Source organism: Salarias fasciatus, chromosome 18, assembly GCF_902148845.1.
Source record: "Salarias fasciatus chromosome 18, fSalaFa1.1, whole genome shotgun sequence".
Lineage (NCBI taxonomy): Eukaryota > Metazoa > Chordata > Actinopteri > Blenniiformes > Blenniidae > Salarias > Salarias fasciatus.
Window position 1 is genome coordinate 15,040,424 of NC_043762.1, and position 22,154 is coordinate 15,062,577.

A 22,154-nucleotide genomic window follows, 5' to 3' on the forward strand; every position below is an offset into this window, starting at 1 on the left:
ACAAGGATTTTATTAGTTTAAAAGCACCACTTTGGTAGTAATAAAGTTCGAGTATCAAATTCCTTCTATTTGTTACTGAATTTCCCAGAAGCTCTTTCATTTTTTTTTCTTTTCCTCCTCATTTGTTCTGTCTGTTAGCATTAGCATCAGCTTATGTCTAAACAGAAGCTTTGCTGAGCGTGACTGACTGAGTCAGTCGTCTCGTGACCATTAAAGGAGAATTTCGGGCATTGTGACAATACTTGTGACAACAAAAAGAAATCACTGAAAATGTTCTGTTTCCAGCAACATCTGGCGAACGCTTCACCACAGCCGCTTTTACTGCCGCCATAACTCAACGTCCGCTTTATGAGCAGACATGCTGCTGTAGACGTTCGGGAGCGTTGGACGGAGAGAGAGCTCGGGCTGTCCAGACGCTCCACCGACACAGGATCGGATGCTGCGAACGAGGCAATTTCAAATGAAATGAAAAGAAACGCCGGCCATTTATTCTAAACCTCGCTCAGAGCAGTTACAGTGAAAATGATTCCTTAAGTCCCGCTGCGGTCTCACAGACAGTAAAGTTAAATAAACCATCCCAGCAGACAGGAGGATGATACTGTTAAGGTCAGCTGAACAAAGTGTGGGAAGAACAAACTCACAGCTTTATGCGTGGCGGCAGTCTTATGTTAGCGGGAGCTCGGCGGCCCCATCAAATAACCTTTTTTTAGCACAGTTGCCTGATTTACTTTATCTCATTTCTCCGAAACTCTTAAATCTGAAAACAGTCACTTGATTTTTTTAAAAATGCGTGTGAGACTTTGCACAGTTGGTTATGATGTGGTAACTGTGGAGATCACTTGATGACAAAACTGATGAGTTGATTTTTGGTGAACATGTCAGTCTCTTTATAACTCCATTTGAGCATTTAACATTTACTGCTAGCAGCATTCTGTGGATGATTTAGCCATCATCACAGAGCAGTCACTCTGATCTGATATCAAGCTCTGGGTGGTGAAGTGGTTAACTCTCTCAGAACAAACATATTCCAGGTTACAATGCAGACAGTTTGTATGTTCTCCTTCCACAGTCCAAAAAGATCATTTTAAAGTTAACCAGTCACTCAAATTGTCCGTGTGTGTGTGTGTGTGTGTGTGTGTGTGTGTGTGTGTGTGTGCGCGCCTGCTCTGTGAAGGATTAGTGGCCTGCTCGGAAAGCTTTGTAGAAAATGGATGGATGGAGATAAAGTTTTTCCACAACGTAGACATGTGAAGAATGGTCAAAACTGACATAGCACAAACACAAATGTCAAGTTTTTTTTTTTTACTCAATTGAGTAGACTAACGTCGTGGTATTGTTGCTCTATCAGGTATTGGATGTCTGCATTCCTTTTCACCCACGAATGTGTGAAAAGCTTTGGTGCGATTTGCTGCCATCTGCTGTTCAGTTCAAGCACTTGCAGCAACACGTCCTCTGGGCCAAAAAAAAAAAAAAAAAAAAATGCAATTTAATGAGAAATTTTATCTTAGTATTTTAATAATCAAGATTGTACAAATGAACAGGAAGTTTACATTAGAAGAGATTGTGCGTAATGCTTATGACGAATAAGCCATTCATAATTTGCATTTTTTTTAGAAGAATGTTTTGACAGCTGTAATCTCGAAAGATTTTTTTTTTCTGAAAACATACATTGTAACATACCAAAAATTACCAAACAACTTGTAACAACACGGAAGTAAATAAACATGGGAAAAGAGGATGATCCGGGAGTTTACAGCATGTTCCCTCTGCCCTTGGTCGACAGTAAACTTTGTTTACTTGACTAAATCTCTGTAACATTGTTTGATTCGCACTTGAGGTTTAATCCAAGCTTTTGGTCATGGTTATGTAAACAGTTTGGAAAGGCACACGGTTGTGTTACAGTCTGCACACAAGATGATTTGGTTACAAAAAAGAGAGAAGAGGAAGATTCTCCATTGGCACCGCATGTTGTAGATCATCTCCAAAGTATTACAGGCTAAATAACAGCATCTTCTATGAAGGGATACTCTGACAGCTGTGGGGAAGTCTGCACCTGCGACATACACAATGCAATCCCGTTCTCTCACTGAGCTGCATAGTTACAGGTTAATTTAGACAAACAATACACAAAATCCTAATCCGTTTCCATTCCAGTTCATGTTATTCAAGTATCAAAGATCCATCTCAAAAACGGCAAACCGCTAAATTAGGCTGCGTTCATGAGGAACGCGGGAAGTGGGAAAGTTCAGACTTGCGAGTCAGGAAAGACGTCAACTTTGGAATCAAGCATGTTGTGCATCTGCAGGAAGATATTTCTGAATGATGCACTTTGTTACAATCCAACTTTTTCCCCAAAGTGAAAATCAGGAAAAATGATCAGCTAGCTACAAAAACAAAACGGTGATTTTCAAACGTGTAAAAGTGAATTCTATTCATAATATTGACTTTACAGACACCATTTCATATTGTGTGCATTTATCAGTTTATTTACATCAATTTATCTTGTTGGCTGCTTCTCAAAACATTTCCCAAAGTCGAACCTTTCCCAGATCCCGGCTGCATGAACACACGATTATATACAAAAATGTCCAGCTACCAGAACCACCAGCTATTGGAAGCGAAGCAATTGGAAGAAGATTTAGAAACCCTGTTACGACATCCCATAATGTTGGACTGCATTAGACTTTAGAGGAGGACACAGACCAGTAGAGTCCGTCTGACGGCTCTTAGAACACCTCGGACTCGTGCGGCGCCAGAGCCTGAGGCAGCGTGATTCCACAGCGGCCCTGGAAGTGGTACCTGTTCCACGTCACACACAGGAAAACAGGAAGACGAGGTTATTTTGAACGTCGTTTTAACTGCATATCTATTAAGTTAAATATATAATTTGCAGTTGGAAAAAAGGGGCCAAATCTTGTTTGTTTCTTTGGCTATCTTTACATGTCACATTATTTTAATCAAATTTGCTTAAAGTTAATTCAGGGAAGCAAAAAATAAGAATGTGTGTCCACCATCGTGACAGCAGAGAAATGAGAAACAACACTGTCTTTCACTGACTCACGTGAAATATTCTGTTTTTGGTGTGACGTTCGTATTGAACTCCGCCACTGGAACGCCTCTGGATGCAATCCGGGGGCCAAACATGGCTGCTGGGTAAACAATGGAAGACATGCCCACCTGCAGATACAAACACAGGAGGAGATGAGCCCGAAAGGCTCAGTTCAATCTCTTGGGACTGTTTTTCTTTTCAAGTATTACATAACAGCATCCAACAAGATAAAAATGTTATGTACGGTACACATGTTACACGGAGACTGACTCACCACCAGGCAGAGATCACAGGTTTCCATTTCTTTCTCCACTTTGGTCAGGATGTGCGAGTCCAGAGTCTCTCCGAAAAACACCACGTTGGGCCTCAGCAGGCCGTGGCAGTCACTTTCATCACACCTTCAGCAGCAATGTCAGACAGCCCTCACATCAATTACACAGTAAAAGCATTTAATGAGTCATCCCACAAATTATAACATGAAGTGCTCACAAAATTAAGAATCCATTACTTTAGTTCTGTTATGTAACTGTTAACTATTTTGCTGCTAGACTTTGATTTCTGAAGAAATTTTGAACTTACCATCTTTTTTTTTTTTTTAAAACAGAATTTGAGCAAATATCATTTCTCTGCTGTTTTGCCACAATATGTGTGAGAACCAAAAAGCTTGACAAATCCGCCTGCTGTCTGTGTCTCACCTTGGCAGTTTATCCACAGGGATCACTGCGTCGGGGACATCTGGGCCAGGCGCCCTGCACATGAGCAGGATGAAAACGCCGTGGGTTGAAACGGGAGACATAATCAACCAAGTCTCTGTGCTTATCAGATGCGTTGCCTCTTACCCTTTGTCCTTTAAAGCGGAGCATATGGGGCTCCGCTTGTTCACGGTGACTTCCCCACAGGTCATGCAGCGGGTCTCCAGCAGGCTGCCTGTCATTTCACACACAGAACAGTTGCTTTTCATTCAGGTTTGCGGCAGTCAAAAAAAAAAAAAAGTCGTAATCACCAGAAAATATTAAACTTGATCACTTTTTATAAAATTAACAGCAGAAGCAGTTTTCTTGTTCTATGTTACTCCGACATTAAACCTGAAGTTCTTCTGAAGGTTCGGCTAGAATCTGCTTCTCACCGTGGATTTTCAGCACATGTTTGGACCCGGCCTGTCGGTGCAGGTCGTCGATGCACTGAGTGATGACCACGACGGAGCGCCCCTGCTTCTTGAGCCGGGCCTCACACTCCGCTATGGCCAGGTGAGCGACGCTCGGCTTCTTGTTCAACACCAGCTCCCGTCTGTAGTGGTAGAACTCCCAGACGCGAGACGGGGTGCGGGAGAACGCCTCTGGAGTGGCAAGGTCCTGTGGATACAGACAGACTGTAAGTGATCTCCCGTGAGCCTTGAGTTGCAACGACGGTTCATTTACTATTACCGTAATGCAAACATAAACTCAAACAATTAGAAATATGGGGCGACCATCACATGCTGTACGAGTGTTTTCTTTGACAGAGGCTACAACAGGAAGACAGTGCAACCTGCACATCAGACTTTATCCGACTTAATCCATTGGTCAGTAACTCAGGGATTGCTTTACTTGTAGTGTAAAGTGACTGGCTGCACCGTCTCATTCTTTGTTTCCTGTTCTGCTTCGTGCCTCATTAGCTTTACAGTGTTCCTGTCACTAAGAGACACTGTAGTTATTCATTAAAACAGAATAGGCAGAGGACTTTGCCTTACAAAAGATTAGCCTGCAGTTCTAGACTGAGGGCCAACAAAACCCGGAGAACGTACCAAATGCTGTGGTGGTCGATGTAACTCAAAGCCTCAGCCTTCAAATGTGAACGCATGCATTTTATTTTGATATCGTTACCTGAGACATCCACTTCCTCCACTTCTCGTGCTCGCCCCTGAAAGTTGGGACTCCACTCTCTGCGCTGACGCCGGCTCCTGTGATGATTGCGATGTGCTTGGCTTTGGAAAAGACCTTGCGGAATTCAGCCATATCTGAAAACAACAACCAAAAAAAAAAAAAACAAAAAAACATTTCTGAATAAATAAATCCGGGTGTTGTGAAATGCTTGCACGATTTTATTCTTTAATATGTCAGAAAATCACAATCACTGATTTAACAAAGGAGCACAACTAGGAATATACCCGCGTTCGGCCTCGCTGTGTCAATCAAAGGTCCTTTGGTCACATGGGTGGAGCACATGCGAAGGCCAAGAGCAATGGCGGCTCTTTTTTGGAGCAGCATTGTCACTTGAAGATCAGAAGAACACATGAAATAAAAGAACAGAAAAGGATTGAGAATTCAATGTGCAGTTCACGACTCTTCTTTTCTTCCCCAACAAGAAGAAGTCTCCAGGTTGTTTAGAATTATTTTACTGCATTAAGAGCTACAGAAGAAACAACAATAGTGTACAAAAGGAAGAAAAGTATGTCAGTAATACAGTTCCAACAGAATAGGCCATGCTGTTCTAGTGTGCAAACAGAGTGGCGGCACTCCGCCGCCTGCAACAAAACAGTGATGACCTGGTTTCTGGCTCCGTCAAAGCAAAACATGTGTGTACAGTCATGTTTGACGTGCAATCAGAAAAAAAAAATGTCTAGACTCGATCTGAACTTCTTTTCAACTGGCATTTGAAAAAGAAAGGATGTACAAACACACCTTCACCAACAGATGTGTTGAAACAGGTCAAACAGGTCAAGCAGGCCAAATGCAAAGAACACCTCACTGAATCTTCATGTCATATTGTGGGTAAGATCAACTCAGCCCAACATGCAAAGGTTTAGGTTGAACATTTTTGAAGCACACAACCTTTCATCCTGCATCTTTTTAGCGTAAGCCACATGCAAGTCAAAAAAGATAAACATATCAACTGAGATCACCGTCAGTTTCATGACCATGAATGTTAAAAATGTTTGATTGTTATTAAAATAAACACTCATTTTAGCTGGAACGCATGAACAAAGCTTTTGTTTTGAACCCTTTATTGCCATTACATTTTGCAACAAGATTATAATGTGGAGGGATTGGACATTAATTTGATTTGCACAAACTTTATCTGCATTGTGAGAAGATCCACAACACCCTGAAAATTGATGTTCCTCTAAATTGATGAAGTTCCAACAGCACACACAATACGCTTTGTTCAAATCAAGTTATGTCAGACAGTAAAATGTTTATCAGAATCTGATTTGCACCAACAAATCTGTTTTTACCAGTTTTGCAAATTTGCAAGAGAGGCCTGCTGAATTTCACATGTTTATTGACTCAATTTAAACACTGATTGAACTGAAGGCCACACGGCCATTTTGAGGAAAATCTGAGTTCAAATTACAAGCAGGGCATTTATGTGTGGAGTTTGCATGTTCTTCGTGTTCTTCCCATGTGTTCCAGTTTCTTCCCACAGTACAAAAACATGCACAGGAGCTAAGTGTTGACCCTAAATTGCCTCTTGGTGTGAATGTGAGTGTGTGTGGTTGTCTGTCTCGGTGTGTTTGTCCTGTGATAGACTGGCAGCCTGCCCTCCATGCGTTGGCTGGGATTGACTCAAACACCCTGTGACCTTGAACAGGATTAAGGGATGTAGACGATGGATGGTGGGTGGTTGAACTGTTTACAACTAATCTTAGTTTGGTATACCTAAAATGGCTTTTTCCAGCCACAGAGTGATCTATATTGAATGAGATAATCTGATTCTTAAAAGAAAAAACTTTGATTGTATAATTAAATGTGTCACCGCATTGAAATGACACTTTATACGAAGAAATTGAATAAAACCCTAATTAAATCAATAAATAAGTTGCATGACTACTTTTGACAGAATAAACTTCCTAAGTAGATTTTTGATTGAAAATGAAATCAAACTTACAAACAATAGTCTATTAAAAACATGCGATTGTGATGGAATTTACAAAGAAATGAAATACAAACGAATTCAAAGGTGACTGCGTTAATCTGATCTGCAGCTTGTCACAGGTGAGCATGAACCACAAAGTTAATCCCGGAGTCACGTAGATAATCTGCTTGCCTGCATAAATTACAAGCAGAAGGACTTTCTGCTTTCTGTGATAGTAATGAACATTATTTCAAACTGTGAACACACTTTAAAGATACACATTTTATCCAAAGACACGACTAAAAGCCTGCTCGCTGCCACGCCAGCGGGTTCACCCGAAACGTGATTCTAAAAATGATGTCATGGATAAATACGGCGGCCACAGGCGTGTATGAGAGCGTTTCCTTCGCTATATTTATCACACTTACCTCGCTGTGCGGTATTTAGAAACTTCAGGAGCAGAAAATCGGGAAGAGACGCTTGTTTATATGCACTTCAGAAACTGCCGTAAATGAATCAGACTGTCGCGAAACTGACGTGACGTAAAATAATCACCCGGAGCGCCCCCTGGTGACAGACTGCGGTAACAGCTATTCATTCAGCATGATTCATTCATTCTCAAGTTAGTGGAGGTAGGGCAGCATTTCATACACACCAGACACAACACCCGAAAATCACGGTTTAACTCAGCATTTCAGAAGCGGCGGAATCCAAACAACCCTGAAGGTTCCATGTGGCTTCCACTGTGTTCGAGCAACCACTTCAAATCATGTTGTCTCTTTAATATTTCAGAACTCTAACAAAGCATGACCTTTCTTAAGATTCCACCTTTCTTTAAGTGTTGAGGATCATTTCATTACATCATATCTGTTGTTGTTCTTATTTTTATTGTCATGTTTTGTTTATTCAGTGGCTGACTGTACCTTGACTGATACATTGTCGAGGTAAAAAAAAAGAAAAAATACACACACACACACACACACACACACATATATACATATATAAGTGTGTGTGTGTATACATATACATATACATATACATATGTGTGTGTGTATATATATATATATATATATATATATATATATATATATATATATATATATATATATATATATATATATATATATATATATATCGTGCCCCTCACAAGCCATCTGTTCAGCTGTCTGGAGGCATGTTATATCAATAAAAAAAATAATTACTCAATTTACTTACTGTGATTCAAATCATAGAATTATAGGATATATTTTAACACAAATATGACACTTTAATATGTCAAAAAATGAAAATAAGCCCTTTTGCGTTTTAACGTTCTAAATTTGCCAATTGATCACATGTTATCCCATATTTATTATTTCCTTCACACAATTTTCATGCCAAAATCCACCAACGCCGTTCTCTCTCCCTCTCTCGAAGACACACACACACACACGCTGCCTCTCTCCTGTGTGTATCTGCTCCCTCCGCCCCCATCATCAATATCTACCTCCCAGCGTGTCGGTGGTCTCGGTTCTGCGCGTCTGCCTCAGTCGGCCAGCAGTCATCACTGGACACTGGCTTTAATTGATGGCGACCACTCCGGCCACCAGCACAGACCGCCGGCCGATCAGGAGACTGCGCTCCAAGAGCGATACCCCTTATCTCGTTGAAGCCCGGCTCTCCTTCAACCTGCGCACAGGTAGGTGCACATCTCATCCATTCCGTACCCCCCTCACACCCAAAAACATGCATGTCGGATTTTTTGGTTCCAGATGTGGGCGCGCTGAAAGACCACAAATTGCGCGCGTGCTTTACGCAAATGATTAATTGCCGCGAATCCCACACATATGTCATGGTTGAGGACTTGGATTATTGCTTTTTATCCCCCTAATCTATTTTCCTCTTTCAAATGAACTCATGGTTTGGAGTAAATAATATGAAACGGGAGAATGTGACCGAAATGTTACGCAACTTTGTGGATTGAAGCGGTTGCTGGCGCGTTTTGGCGCACAAAGACTCTGGCGGCGTTTGGGGAGTCAAACAATATTTTTGTAGCTTTAAATGACGTTCATGTGTGATTTTTGATTCCGTCAGCGGTTGGTAATTGCTACCACTTTAATTCAACGCAGTTACATAATATGAAGAAGCTTCAACGTGACCTGGAGTAGCCCAAGCTGTGGCCGTGGTGCACACAATCTGATCCGACCCTTTCTTTCTTTCACGTCTTTTTTTTCTTAGACTTTAATCCCCGCATTTTAAATTGTGACACATCCCGCGGCGAATAGCCCTCTGTCTCCATCAGCCTCTACGAAGTGTGTGTTGCATCCTCAGTTACCATGGTGACTTGGCATTTTATGCTGACTGAGTCAACAGGATCTTTGGCTCTACAGTGTAATTAAGATATTACCGACATATCTCATGACAATCATTCAGCGCACCAAAGGATCTTTGATATTTGCATCACAATCAAACCGCGCTGCTCTCTCATTGCTCTTCACAGCTCGGATTTGTGTGTGTGTGCGTGTGTGTTCAATGATTAAACAGACATCACATGTGCTGTAGTGTTTATTCCCGTTCTACCATTAAATAAAGGCTTAGAAGCTGTCCACAGAGCAGCAGCTGCTGCATCTTACCACACAGCTGCATTCTTGGGCCATTTTATCAGCTTGTCACAGTCATATTCGGCATCCTCCCAGCAAAATGATAGAGAGGAGGAGTGCCACGCCTGTGCTCCTCTGTGTTTGGATGCTGTTCAGTCACCTATGGTTCTATACAACGTGCATTGCAGGATTCTCAGATAACGGCTCCTATCATCTCAAATAAAAGCAGAAAATACATGTTGATTTTATCCTCCTACATGATTGCATATTTGTTTATTTTATGATGACTTCAGCTTTATGGAGAACCAGTGTGTCAAATCACAATGAAGTCATTTGTTATCACATTTTATATCATTCAGCAGCAAAATGTCAGTGGAGTTGAAAAGCTCAAGACAATTTATTCCTGTTTGAATTTCTGAAGGTATAAACAGAAAAAAAGAAAGAACAGATCTCAGCTGTTAGGAACGGTACAGAAAAGCATTTTCTAGTTGATCGCTGCTGGTCTGATGGTGCTGTATGTTATTCTGTTTCAGGGGCACAGTTTACTTTAGCTGGACATTTTTGATGTTATTCATTTGGGATACTGATGTTACATTTTAACACTTACTGGGGATTGTAGTGCTTTATGATCCTTCCTGCGAGTGACATACAGTATTTGCATGTTCTTTGCTGCTACCTTTCCCAGTCTCTAATGCTGGTTATAGTGCAGGTTATTTTGGTATTGATATACTGCTGGTACATCACACTGAGCTAAATCAGGATCTGACCACCAAGGAAATAACGTTGGTTGATGCTGCATTCATTTTAACTGAGACTTCAATGTAATGATAAAGCAGTGTGTCTCTTCGTGCTAAAATAATGGCTGATGTCCGCATATAATATAACATAAATATAATATCACAATTATTAATTCAGCAGTAAAATTTAAACGGCAATCTCATGTCAAATATGCCCAAAGTCATCATTTATTTACCAGACAACTGACCTTTTTAAAAAAAATCCTTATTTCCTTTTAAACTAACAGACATACAGTAGATTAGCCACAGCCACAGAAAACATAATTTCATAGATGCGCTAAATAATTAGATTGTTGTATTCAAGAATTTGTCAAAATGCTTGAAAATATACACAGTTCGTATCGATTCTAACTTGAAAACATGTAAAGAAGGGATGGAAGGGTCTTAAAAAGGATTAATTCAATTTTCAGACAATGTGTAAGCCAACGCATGCCAAATAGTTTTTTTTGTGAATAGCACATTATGCAATAGAACAGCAGAGCCAAGTAAAATACAAGATGCAACAGGACTGTACTACTTTTCACAAAAATTCAGTCAGTCAAAGCTTTTGGTCAGTGTCACATTTCCCAACTGAGTTCATGCTTCACTGACATGTTGAACACATTTCAAAGATTCACTAGAGAAAAAATAGATCCTTGAGATATTCTTGAGAGAGGTGATCCATTGATTGAATTCTTAGAAAATGGTTTAAATAAAAACATATTCATGACAAACGCAAAGCGTACACTTCGGTTTCGTCGTCACGTATATTTCATATTGAACGAACACTGCTGTTTCAGATGAGAAGTTGCTAATAACGTGTCAGAGGTACTGACGGCTCCCAGATGTGCGATGTGAGCTCATTTTCAGCTGGAAAGGAGCGGACGGAGCAGCTGTGTTGTGTTTACGCGAATGAATGAGTGAAAAGGGAGCCGTGTCTGTGAGCGCCTGGCCCGTGTTTGACAACCTCGCCGTCGGATTGAGGACCCTGTCATTCGCCTCGGTTCTTCTTTTTTATTCCTCCACTCTACAACCAGCTCATACAAAGCATGAGGATGATATGGGGGCGATTTGTACAACAGCTCGGTTGACTCACTTCCACCTGAAGAAGTGGAGCAGAATTTAGCTTGCTTATTGCCAAGGAAACCAAAAGTCTTGTGCTTGTGCACCCAGGTGCTTAATAATGATAAATGACTGGAGCTGCAAGCATGTGAAATAAGAACCGCGCAATTATCCCAGTGTTTTTCATGGCGAGACGCTGGTCTCACTTTCTATTCACGATGATGTTTCTAGAGGGATTTTAACGGTTTAAGCCAGGGATGGTGAAATCTAACCTCTATCAGGGCCACAGAAATCCCATCCTCACTTCTCGGGGGTCAGATTGTAAACAAGCAGATCTACCACAAAGATATAGGAGAATGATTTATTAAAAATAAATAACTGTATGCCTTTCAATTATAGGTTCCTCAAATCAGAATGCATGCATTTGATATTTTTTCCTTGGACAAGGATGAAATGATGCAGTATCAGAGTCATTACAATGAGATATTTGGTGAAGATGTTATTGACCTCTGAAACCAATTCATTGTAGATTTTTGGTAATTACAGGGCCCGGCTCAAAAACTGGGAAATGGTTGCTCATGTCTGGCTTTAACAAAGCCTCATGCTCTCCAAGGAAATGAGAGATGATGCTGTAATGCTTTAATGAGGGACTTTAGTGCCGATGAACATTTCATGGCTGAATCATAGTTTTCTGAATAAATTAGTGCACATTGAATTAAACATGCCTTAGTTTAAATATCAGATAGCAGCAGATCAGCATTTGATTACATGATCCTGGCTATTTTTTTTTTTTACATCTGGTGTGTGATAAGCAGTGTTGTGTAACTTTCTGAAGAATCTCGACGCTTCTTTAAAAAGTAACGGAGTGGCTTGATAAGGTGCATCTGTTTATGTCCTCTCAGTGCTGCTGGGACACGTCGGTTGTACGAATCCCTCCAATGATTGATTTCCTCATTAGGTTCTTCTGAAGTTCTTCCGATTACTTTCAGGAAGATTCTCTAATCTAATATAATCTGAATGCTAATGCTTCCCTGTGAACTGATAACAAGGAGAAAAGGCAGCAAAAAAAAACAAAAAAACACCTGAGATAAACACCAGCATGCAGGCAGCTCTTAGAAAGGGAGGCTAATGTTAATTTAGGGTTGCTAATGCGTCATACTGTGGGTGGAATCTAATGTTCCTATTACTCAAAATGGGGCATCTTGTTTCAACTAAGGCCAAAGCTAGCTAACTAGCAATTCTTATCCTTTTCTACAAGCATAGCTGATAAGCTGAAAAGGAAAAAAGGTTTGTTTAGAGCTTTGTCATCTGCACAGCTGTTAGTTTGATTTATATATTTATAGTCCTGAGAACAATCCCATGCATCTCTATGAAGATTCCGTTTCTGATGCAGTGCTGACTTGCACAGAGGTGAAGTCGGAGCATACAGATGACAGAAACTCCGGGTCCTTCATGAAATCACAGAGCCGGCTTCATTGCACTGACCTGTTTGGAGCCTGCACTAATCTAATTTGCCCCCTCAGTTAAACGGCCGTGCACACGGTCGCAAAAACATAACAGTATAATGGCCTCATTTGCTGCACAGCTGTCAACGGCCATGTCGTCTGCCATAAAACACGAGAGGGAGTAGGAGGAGATGGATGGTCCACCTACCTGGTGGGCTTGATTTCAATCATGACTGCCTGTTATGAAGCTTGAGATTGCTATTTGACACGCACAGAGGCATTCGGAGTCATCACTAAAGATGCAGTTGATGACCAAAATGCAGATTTACAGCTCTGTGTGCATTTTATGGGACCACAAGGTGTGCATGCGTGTCCCTTGTTAGCGTGCTTGCTGACACAGCATGCAGCTCCCCGGAAGAGCTTGTCTGCTTGTTGTCATTTGTGCATCAGTCAGGAGCTCAGCTACACTCCCATCTGCTTTACGTCTGCTGCGGACTCATGCCTCACATCAGACACTCGCAATTACAGCAGCTTGCTCTTTGGCTTTTTCGCTAACGCACCTCTGCAGGAAAAAACCTGAATGAACGTCTTAGTTCATTCAGCCACTATAACCTTCACACTCTGCCTCTATCTTCTCCCCCTTGCTGCATGTTACTGCTTTCTGCGATGTTAATTTGTTTTTAATAGTCTGTGTGGAGCAAATGGTTTCCGTTTAGTACTTTCAATATACAGCATAATATACAACATAAACAGAGGCTGACCTGATTATCAGTGCAATTACAGCGTTTCTGTAAAGGTGATGACTGTTTATTCATGAATTAGGGATTAAGAAAAAAGTCTGTTCATACAATAACTTCTCATCAGATTTGAAGGAGTAAATGAAGGTAAGTGCTGTTTGCTTTTATAAAATCAAACATGTTATGTAACTTGTACATGTTCATGTGTATTGACACCATGTTTAGAAATCCTGCAGCATCCTGCTCCTCTGGGAATGGCATTATACAATTACTGTACGCTGTTTTTTTTTTTTTTTTTAATGCACTCTGCTGGTCTTTTTTCAATTTTCTCTACTGTTATGGATGATAAGTCATGGCACATCAAATGTTATGTGCATGTGTTTCTAACATCTGGATGCTGTGCGGAGAAATGCAGACCTGTCTGCACTGCAGATGCTGCTGAACAGAAGGCACTGGGCACCTTCCTTTAGTGCATTTCCATCCTTAACTGTACCAAATGCAGACATTACGCTTTACGTACAGCAAATGGCAACAAAAACATAGATGTCAACATGAGATCAGATGCAGCTTGAAGATCTTGCATGAACATGCACGCTCTGCCAAGCTCTGTGTGTCAGCCACATTAGGCTAAAAAAAGCCAAATTCAACTCATTCACCACCCACCACTCCCTGCTTCTCTCCTTCTGTGATGCAGCGCCTGGGTACAGTAAGCGCTGCTGTCCGAAACAGTACGATCAATACACACCACATGCACGGTGGGACGAGCGGGGGGCTCATTTCTGCTGCAGAGCCTGTGTGGTCGCCTGCTTTTAACGGGGGGTTCGTCAAAGAAACGCCTCTTACAGACCCAGGGAATATTTCAACTGTGGCTCGCTGTGTTGTGCTATCATCCATTACTCAGTGTTCAGAAGCAATTTGCATACTTTATAGAGATCTGGCCTGAGATTTCTGTTTTTTTTTTTAATGCAAGAGGCAACTAAAGGTGACTGCAAGGACAAAAGCGAGCAGAATTGCCAGCACCAGTCCTTTTTTTTTCTTTTTTCTTTTTTTTTTTTTTTGTCAAAGGGAAGGTGTATTTCTTATTAACTAGTTGGCCTGAAAGCCAGTGCAGAGGCTGCTGAATCTATAATATTTGAAGCTGTTTGTAGCAACACTAGGGGCTATTAGCAAATGTGTTAAACAAAGTGGTGATAATTAGCGACAAGAGATCTGTTTTCAGTCTCTGTCATGTCTAATTTATGGAGTCCTCATTCTCCTCTGCAGAACACGTGCACACAGCCACACATGGGTGGCATTTTAGAGCGTCACATGAGAGAGTAACAGCTCTGCATCTGGAACAAAAAAAAAAAAAAAAACTACCCAAAAAACATCTCCCCGTCTACTTGGTAGCAAATAGGCCTTCGTGTGTGCTGAAGCATCCCGGGTCTGAATAAAACATGAGTTGGAAAATCAGAGGAAAAAATAGCAAAGCTATATCCAGAACGCTTCCTGGAAGCTACATGAAAACTCAATCAACCATCAGCGTCACCTGGCTGGAGCCCCCTCCACACTGCTGCAGCAAGGCAGGAAGAGGAAAAGAGGCGGGCAGGTGTCTTCTGTAAGAGCCTGCAGGAAGCTGCTTTCTCTCTGCTGCCTCTCTCTCTCTCTCTCTCTCTCTCTCTCTCTCTCTCTCTCTCTCTCTCTCTCTCTCTCTCTGCTTCCTTTTCATCTCTGTCACCCTTAGAAGTGTGGGAAAGGCTTCTGGCTGTGATGTGCTTTCCACATGCCAGCTGAGAAGTAACGCTTTTTTTTTCCTTTTTTTTTTTTCAAAAGCCTCCCCAGCTGAAGGAGACTGCATGGCCATGTGCTTATGGGTCATATTTATAGTAAGTGTGGAAGCAAGTTGGGCAGAAGAGGGGTGATATCACTGCAGTATGAAAGGCTGAGTGGCCGAGGACCAATTATACTGGAGGAGAGAGCTTTTTTTTTTTTTTTTTTTTTTCTGAATCACTGTCACTCTCTAATGCTGGTTTTACAGAATTTAAAGCAACATAGCAGAAATTCTATTGGGTACAAAGAAATAAAACAAAAGGCAGCAGGACACAGCATCCCCTGTGGGGCCTCAGGGACGCGTGATTCATATTCTTGAAATCTATAGCACTGTGATTCTTTGCAAGGAATGTGGCACGGGCTGTCATGCATTGAGCGGAGAAGAGGAATCTGTGGAGAGAGCCATTTGTTGCTGGTGTCACCAGTGCGACTCCCACGGTGCACAGGCTCTTTAGGACCTTTCTGCTGAGTAAGTGTCTTCCTTCACAGAGTCAGAATCCCCTTATCGCTGCTGCAAACCCGGGACTCAGTTCAATCAAAGCTGCATTGCACCACTCACTACTCCCCTAAAAATTGCATGCAGTTTCCAATGATAACCTCAGAGCCACGTTTTTAAAATCTGCTCCAAACTGGAATCACTGGTGGAACAAAACCCTTTTATTAACAGACTGATGCCACATTTTATTACCTCACAGTTAAAATACAAATCAATTATATTTCAAAATTCTACTTTTACATGAACATATTCGCACAGACCACACTTTTGCTCTTCTGTTTTACTATCTGGTAATAATGTTGTCTATAAGTAATTTTATGAATTTATTTATAACTCTTCAAACAAAAAGCACCGTTGTGTTTTCTTTACACAGAACAATAGCATACATTATTCTTGAATTTCTTGTACCGTTATGTAAGCCTGTGTAAAGACAGTCTAACAGCCTACAGGATAAACGGCTGAGAGTAATTCTGTGAAATTAAGTGATTGAACTAAAGGGGGGCATTTTTCTCTTATCTTGTCTGCAGCAAATCCCATAGCCTGGTGTAGAATTGAATTTAATCACATTACCCCATAGCTGCAATGAATATAATGATGACTTTAGCCCGTTTTTACATGTCAGAAGGTTGCAAAATACAATTTGTGATTAAATAAAATATCTCACTGGAAGATATCTAACCCCAGAGCTCTTGTTACAAAAATATGTTTTTAAAGGATGAAGCATAAAAATATATCACAAATCACTTAATCACTTATCAGGCTTATTGGTTCTGTTTTCCTTTCTTTCGTCTGTGATTCTGATCTTCTCTGAACTCTCAGTGACCCAATGGAAGTTACACTTTATATCCACCACATAAATAAAGGTATAACAAATATAATAATCATAATTCACAGAGGGCCGCACCAGGAGAATATCTCACCTCCTGAAGTTCATTGAGAAATGAGGACGGACTCAGTCATCTCAATGTTTCTGCAGACAGAGGAGAGAAACGTCTCCCAAAAGAGCCACACAGCTCACAGAAAGATCACTTTCATACTGTGCAATTTGATTTTCAACAGTCAAGCAGTGGGATTTTGAGGGAAAATATAACAAAACCTCATTAGGGCTTGCTACAGGCTACGTAACACTCACCGACCAGAGACTATTTTTAAAATGCTCTGCAGAGGAGCACAAAAATGTACAGTGTTTCTCTTTCGCTCGCTGTAGTTTTCATTAGGCGAGACTAACAACGGCTGTGCAGGTATTAAAGAAACTCTCATTTCCTCGCCCAAATCGCTGCTGTCAGTCAACCTGGAACACCGTGCCTGCAACACTATGTCTAAATTAAAAGATAAAGTTGCACAAAAGTGTAAAACCTCAAACCGTGAGACAGAGCTCATTGATAAGCACAACAGAAAAAGAGTAAGAGACAAGAAAAGAACCTTGTGCTTGAGGCAGTGGATGAAATGTAACATTCAAATTGAAAAAATATATCTACATATTTTTTTATCTTCTCAATGCTAAAAGAAAATTCCTGAAACAAGATCACTGTCTTAGATTTCCATTTTTAATAATGAACCCACACATGTATATATAAAAAAGATCATTTCATGGAAGGTGGCCTGTGAAATTATTTAAATGAGAGACACTGTGAGCAGCAGGGTGAGTCAGCCTGATGTGACTGAGGCGTCCACGAAGCACCACTGCTCTCTGCTGGGCCGAAGCCCTTCCTGCTGCTGGATCCACTCAACTCCACACAAACACATACATGCAGAGAGCAGGGCGAATTGGTTATTTACATGAACGTCGTTATTTACTGTGGAATTTACATCTCCTTTATTGTTAATTTCTTGTCATTTGGGTTCAATGACAAATTTAGGATTCTGAGATTCAGCTCTGGAGACGTCACACATCCAGCACAAGGATTTATTGGAAATGTGACAGTAAATTTAATGAAATAGAACTAAATATATGTCTCTACTTTAATTTAACTCCCATTCACTGGATATGCCTTACTTTATTACAGTAATAGTATAAGTGTTGTGGAACTTGTCCGAAACTATAATAACAAACCTAACTCACATTTATAAATATAAATGAGGCAAGATTTGGAGAAACAACTCCTGCAAGGGGCACAAAGAGTTTTCTTTTTTTATGACTTTATTATTTTCTTTGACCAATTGCTGCTTTTTTTTTTTTTTTGGTAATTGTCTTGTTTAAATGGGAATAGATATACACATGTGGACAAAATTATTGGTACCCTTCGTTTAATGAAAGAAAAATTCACAGTGGCCAGATAAACAACTTGAATCTGACAAAAGTAGTAAGAAATAAAAATTCTCTGAAATTAACCAATGAAAGTCAGGCACTGCTTTTCAACCATGCTTCAACAGAATTATTAAAAAAAATAAACTAATGAAACAGGCCTGGACAAAAATGATGGTACCCTTAACTTAATATTTAGTTGCACAACCTTTTGAGGCAATCACTGCAATCTGATTGTCAACTGTCAATGAGACTTCTGCACCTTTCAGCAGGTATTTTGTTCCACTCCTCATGAGCAAACTGCTCCAGTTGCCTCAGGTTGGAAGGTGCCTTTTTCAGACGGCATGTTTCAGCTCCTTCCAAAGATGTTGGATAGGATTTAGGTCAGGGCTCATAGAATTCCACTTGAGAATAGTCCGATGTTTTCCTCTGAGCCATTCTTGGGTGTTTTTAGCTGTGTGTTTTGGGTCATTGTCCTTCTGCAAGACCCATGACCTGCGACTGAGACCGAGCTTTCTGACACTGGCAGCACATTCCTCTCTAGAATCCCTTGATAGTCTGGAGATTTCATCGTACCCTGCACAGATTCAAGACACCTTGTGCCAGATGCAGCAAAGCAGCCCCAGAACATAACAGAGCCTCCTCCATGTTTCACAGCAGGGACAGTGTTCTTTTCTTGATATGCCTCATTTTTCCTTCTGTGAACATAGAGCTGATGTGCCTTGGCAAAAACTTCCATTTTTGTCTCATCTGTCCATAGGACATTCTCCCAGAAGCTTTGTGGCTTGTCAACATGTAGTTTGGTAAATTCCAGTCTGGCTTTTCTATGATTTGTTTTTAACAATGGTGTCATCCTCCTTGGTCGTCTCCCATGAAGTCCACTTTGGTTCAAACAACGACGGATGGCGCGATCCGACACTGATGTTCCTTCAGCTTGAAGCTCACCTTTACAGTCCCATGAATCTTGAATTTCTGAATAATATGTGCAACTGTAGTCACAGGAACATCAAACTGCTTGGAGATGGTCTTACAGCCTTCATCTTATCATGCTTGTCTATAATTTTCTTTCTAATATCCTGAGACAACTCTTTCCTTTGCTTCCACTGGTCCATGCTGAGTGTGGTCCACTTCATGTGACTCCCTGTCGCCCTCTACATGAGCCGCTGACTGATTACAAGATTGCAGACACCTGTGATGCTAATTAGTGGACACACTTTGGACTGACATGTCCCTTTGGTCACATCATTTTCAGTCTTTTCTAGGGGGACCATCATTTTTGTTCAGGCTTGTTTCTTGAGTTTATTTTCTTTAATAATTCTGTTGAAGCATGGTTGAAAAGCAACATCTGACTTTCATTGGTTCAGTTTCATAGAATGTTTTTTTATTATTACTTTCGTCAGATTCAAGTTATTTCTCTGACCACTGTGAAAATTTCTTTCATTAAACAAAGGGTACCAAAAATTTTGTCTACGTGTGTACTTTATATTAATAGTCCTACTATGACCATATTATGAATCCACAAAGTTCATTTACACAGTTGATCTGTAAGAGCCGGCAACTTCATGCCACTTGGAACAGTGTCTTTTTTTAGGAGGATTTCTGACTAATTTGCGCACTTGGTGGTGTGAGGTTTAGTCAGGGAGCCATCTGCACAGTCTGCAGCACTTCGGAGGTGCTACAGTTTAGCCTGCCTTTGTTTCAGAGCGTGTCTCACTGAAGTCGTGGGATGACTGGAAATTACAAGTGTGGAGGAAAGGACATGTCTCTGTGTTTTTTCTTCACATTTTGTGTAAAAAAAACCCCTCTTTTTTACATGTCAGAGGTGACCGAAAAGACAAAGTTGTATAAAGTCTCTGCATCCTGATTTGGATTGAAATACATTTATGACAGGTTTTGACATTTTGTTATTTTAACAATTGAAATGTTCTCGCTCTTTCAGTGCCGTCATTCCTTTTGTTGATGAGGCTGTGATGATTCAACAAAGACAACAAATCCCACCACTACTTCACCTGCAGTCCTTCAGCATATTTCTGCATTATTCCTTGAACTTATTTTTTTTTCCAGTGATATTTATATCAGGTAGCAGTTTGAACCGGCTGCAGCCCTGAGCTGACAATACCATGATGTTGCACCTCCAGGTTGTAGTTGCCACGGTGATGCATGAAAGATTCAAACTGCATTGCAAACATCGTAATTTAGCTCCACATATGAAGGTTTGTTCCAGGTCTGATTTCTGTGTTGTTGAAATGTCTGTAGCCTGAACGTCGCCTCAGTGTGTTATATGTTTAATCCACTCCATGCTCTGCAGAGAATGAGCGGGGTGAATTAATGATACCAATATTTACTTGCCTCTGGGCTGACTTACAAATCCACCGCTAACAAGCTGAGCTTTTAGCAGGTGCAGCTGTGTAACTGTGATAAATGTTGGATGTGCGCAGTGCATTTTCTTTCCTCTTTTTTTCGCCTGTATTTGTCACAGCTTTATTCATTGTGTATCAAGTACCTACTTGTTGGGAGGCTGGGAACAGGCAGGTGCTGCAGATTCAAGAGGAATTTTCTCATTTGGGCCTCCGAGGTTGAGTTGAATTTAGAGGAAAAACACTGTTGAGATAACTCATGATGGAAAGAAAAGAGAATGTTGTTTGTTATTTTTCACCAATGTGTGAAAAGGTTTGAAAGGCTTAGAAACGTTAGAGGAGGCTGAAACGGAGGTGACGGAGCAAAGGATGCTGAACAATGCCCACACTGGACAGAAACACGAATGGGAGAACTCATTTTGGTGATAAAGTGAGAAACATGAGCTTGAAGTGACGATAGATGTGGAGGGAAAAGGGAAATGGATGCTGAGGAGGAAGAACAGTGAGAAGGTTCATGGGAGCAGTGAGGGAGGGCGTGCAGGTGACTGGTGTGAGGAAGAAGGAATTAGAAGAACCTGATCCACTGCAGGAACCGTTTATGTTAAAATGCAGCAACAACGTGAAGATTTATTCTCAAAACACATTACTTCATTACTTGTATGTCACTTGAAAGTGAATAATTCAACTGTTTACAACTGTTTGGGCTTGGTTAATGCATTTTGGAAATTAAATTTACTATTAAGAGTATTTCTATTAAATTATCCAACTTCAAGTGATTTAGTTATTGACTGTATCATGATAGAATTTTAAAGATATGCAGATCACCCAAAATTATTATTTAAAAATAACAGCTTCAGAGAGTTTCTAAGTGATGTTTTAGCACCAAACACAAATGTCTTTAGATATATAAATAGACAAAGAAAGCACAAAGAGGCACAGAAGCAGAATATCCACCTCTAGGTCTATTTTGTGCAGTATTTGTTGCTTTGGCTCAGATGAGGTTTGGTGGTTTGTGGTTCACTTCTGCCGCCATCGTGTCTGCAGCACAACTCTAGCACCACCTGGTGGTGCAGATAGAGAACAGGCCTTCATTCTGCTGTAGGTGTGGCCCTGAGAGCACTGAGAGCACAGAGAACCGCCAACATGAAGTGATTGTACTTGTAGGATATGAATGTGATGGAAAAAAAAATACTGATTTGTCATTACATGTCTGTCTATGAGGGAACGGATCAGAAACCCACGTGCACACTTTGATCTTTTCTCCTATGGCATCAGTATGGACACCATCTCTGTATGTTGCTCCAATAATCACAACAGCTGAGCATCTCATTGGTGCTTTCCTATCTTCATTTAAATGACTTGTGGAATTGCACAGAAGATGAAGAAGAAAAAAAAAATCCTTTTAGAGCATAAACAAAGGCAGACAGACATATCAATCACTTGTGCATAAGCCTGCAGTGTCTGCTAGGCTTTATAGTGTTGTGATATTTCCTCAATTTTAAATTCGGGAATTTATTTAGAATATGTACACAGTAATATAAGCAATATAGGAGATTTATATAGTATTTTACAGTAAAAGATGTCATTTCTTCTGTGTCGATGTTGTGAAACCACTGATTAAAACAAAATATAAAAATCCAAACTACTTACTAATACTACTAAGTTGTACGTCTTTTTGAAAAAAAAAAAGTTTTAATGTAGAAAATTGTGGTTAAAATGTAGGAAATGGAACCACACACTGAATATATATTAAAACTATATTAGT

At 40.6% G+C, this 22,154-nt stretch overlaps 2 protein-coding genes across 2 annotated transcripts in view; one reads left to right on the plus strand and one right to left on the minus strand.

Moving 5' to 3' along the window:
• Positions 1–1,498: 1,498 nt before the first annotated feature.
• LOC115404954 (NAD-dependent protein deacylase sirtuin-5, mitochondrial-like) lies at positions 1,499–7,404 on the minus strand. Its single transcript, XM_030114315.1, has 9 exons — positions 7,312–7,404; positions 5,196–5,300; positions 4,912–5,045; positions 4,176–4,401; positions 3,889–3,976; positions 3,745–3,798; positions 3,324–3,447; positions 3,062–3,177; positions 1,499–2,799 (listed from the first exon to the last, which is right to left on the minus strand). Exons 2-9 carry the CDS (start codon positions 5,293–5,295, stop codon positions 2,727–2,729), a joined length of 915 nt encoding a protein of 304 aa, XP_029970175.1. The 5' UTR covers positions 5,296–5,300; positions 7,312–7,404; the 3' UTR covers positions 1,499–2,726.
• Positions 7,405–8,322: 918 nt separating this feature from the next.
• LOC115404953 (phosphatase and actin regulator 1-like) overlaps positions 8,323–22,154 on the plus strand; it is a 58,982-nt gene continuing 45,150 nt past the window's right edge. Inside the window, exon 1 of the mRNA XM_030114314.1 lies at positions 8,323–8,561. Within this exon, the coding sequence (XP_029970174.1) occupies positions 8,450–8,561 (112 nt within the window). The 5' untranslated portion in view covers positions 8,323–8,449. The remainder of the gene's footprint in view (positions 8,562–22,154) is intronic.

What these genes read in the sequence shown, in the direction of transcription:
- LOC115404954 (XM_030114315.1), bottom strand. Translation starts at nt 5,295, where the DNA reads ATGCTGCTCCAAAAAAGAGCCGCCATTGCTCTTGGCCTTCGCATGTGC. An exon ending in CACAGCGAGGCCGAACGCGG is followed by an intron (nt 5,046 to 5,195) that starts GTATATTCCTAG and finishes TGTTGTTTTCAG; the next exon opens with ATATGGCTGAATTCCGCAAG. An exon ending in CCTGTGGATAAACTGCCAAG is followed by an intron (nt 3,448 to 3,744) that starts GTGAGACACAGA and finishes TTGCTGCTGAAG; the next exon opens with GTGTGATGAAAGTGACTGCC.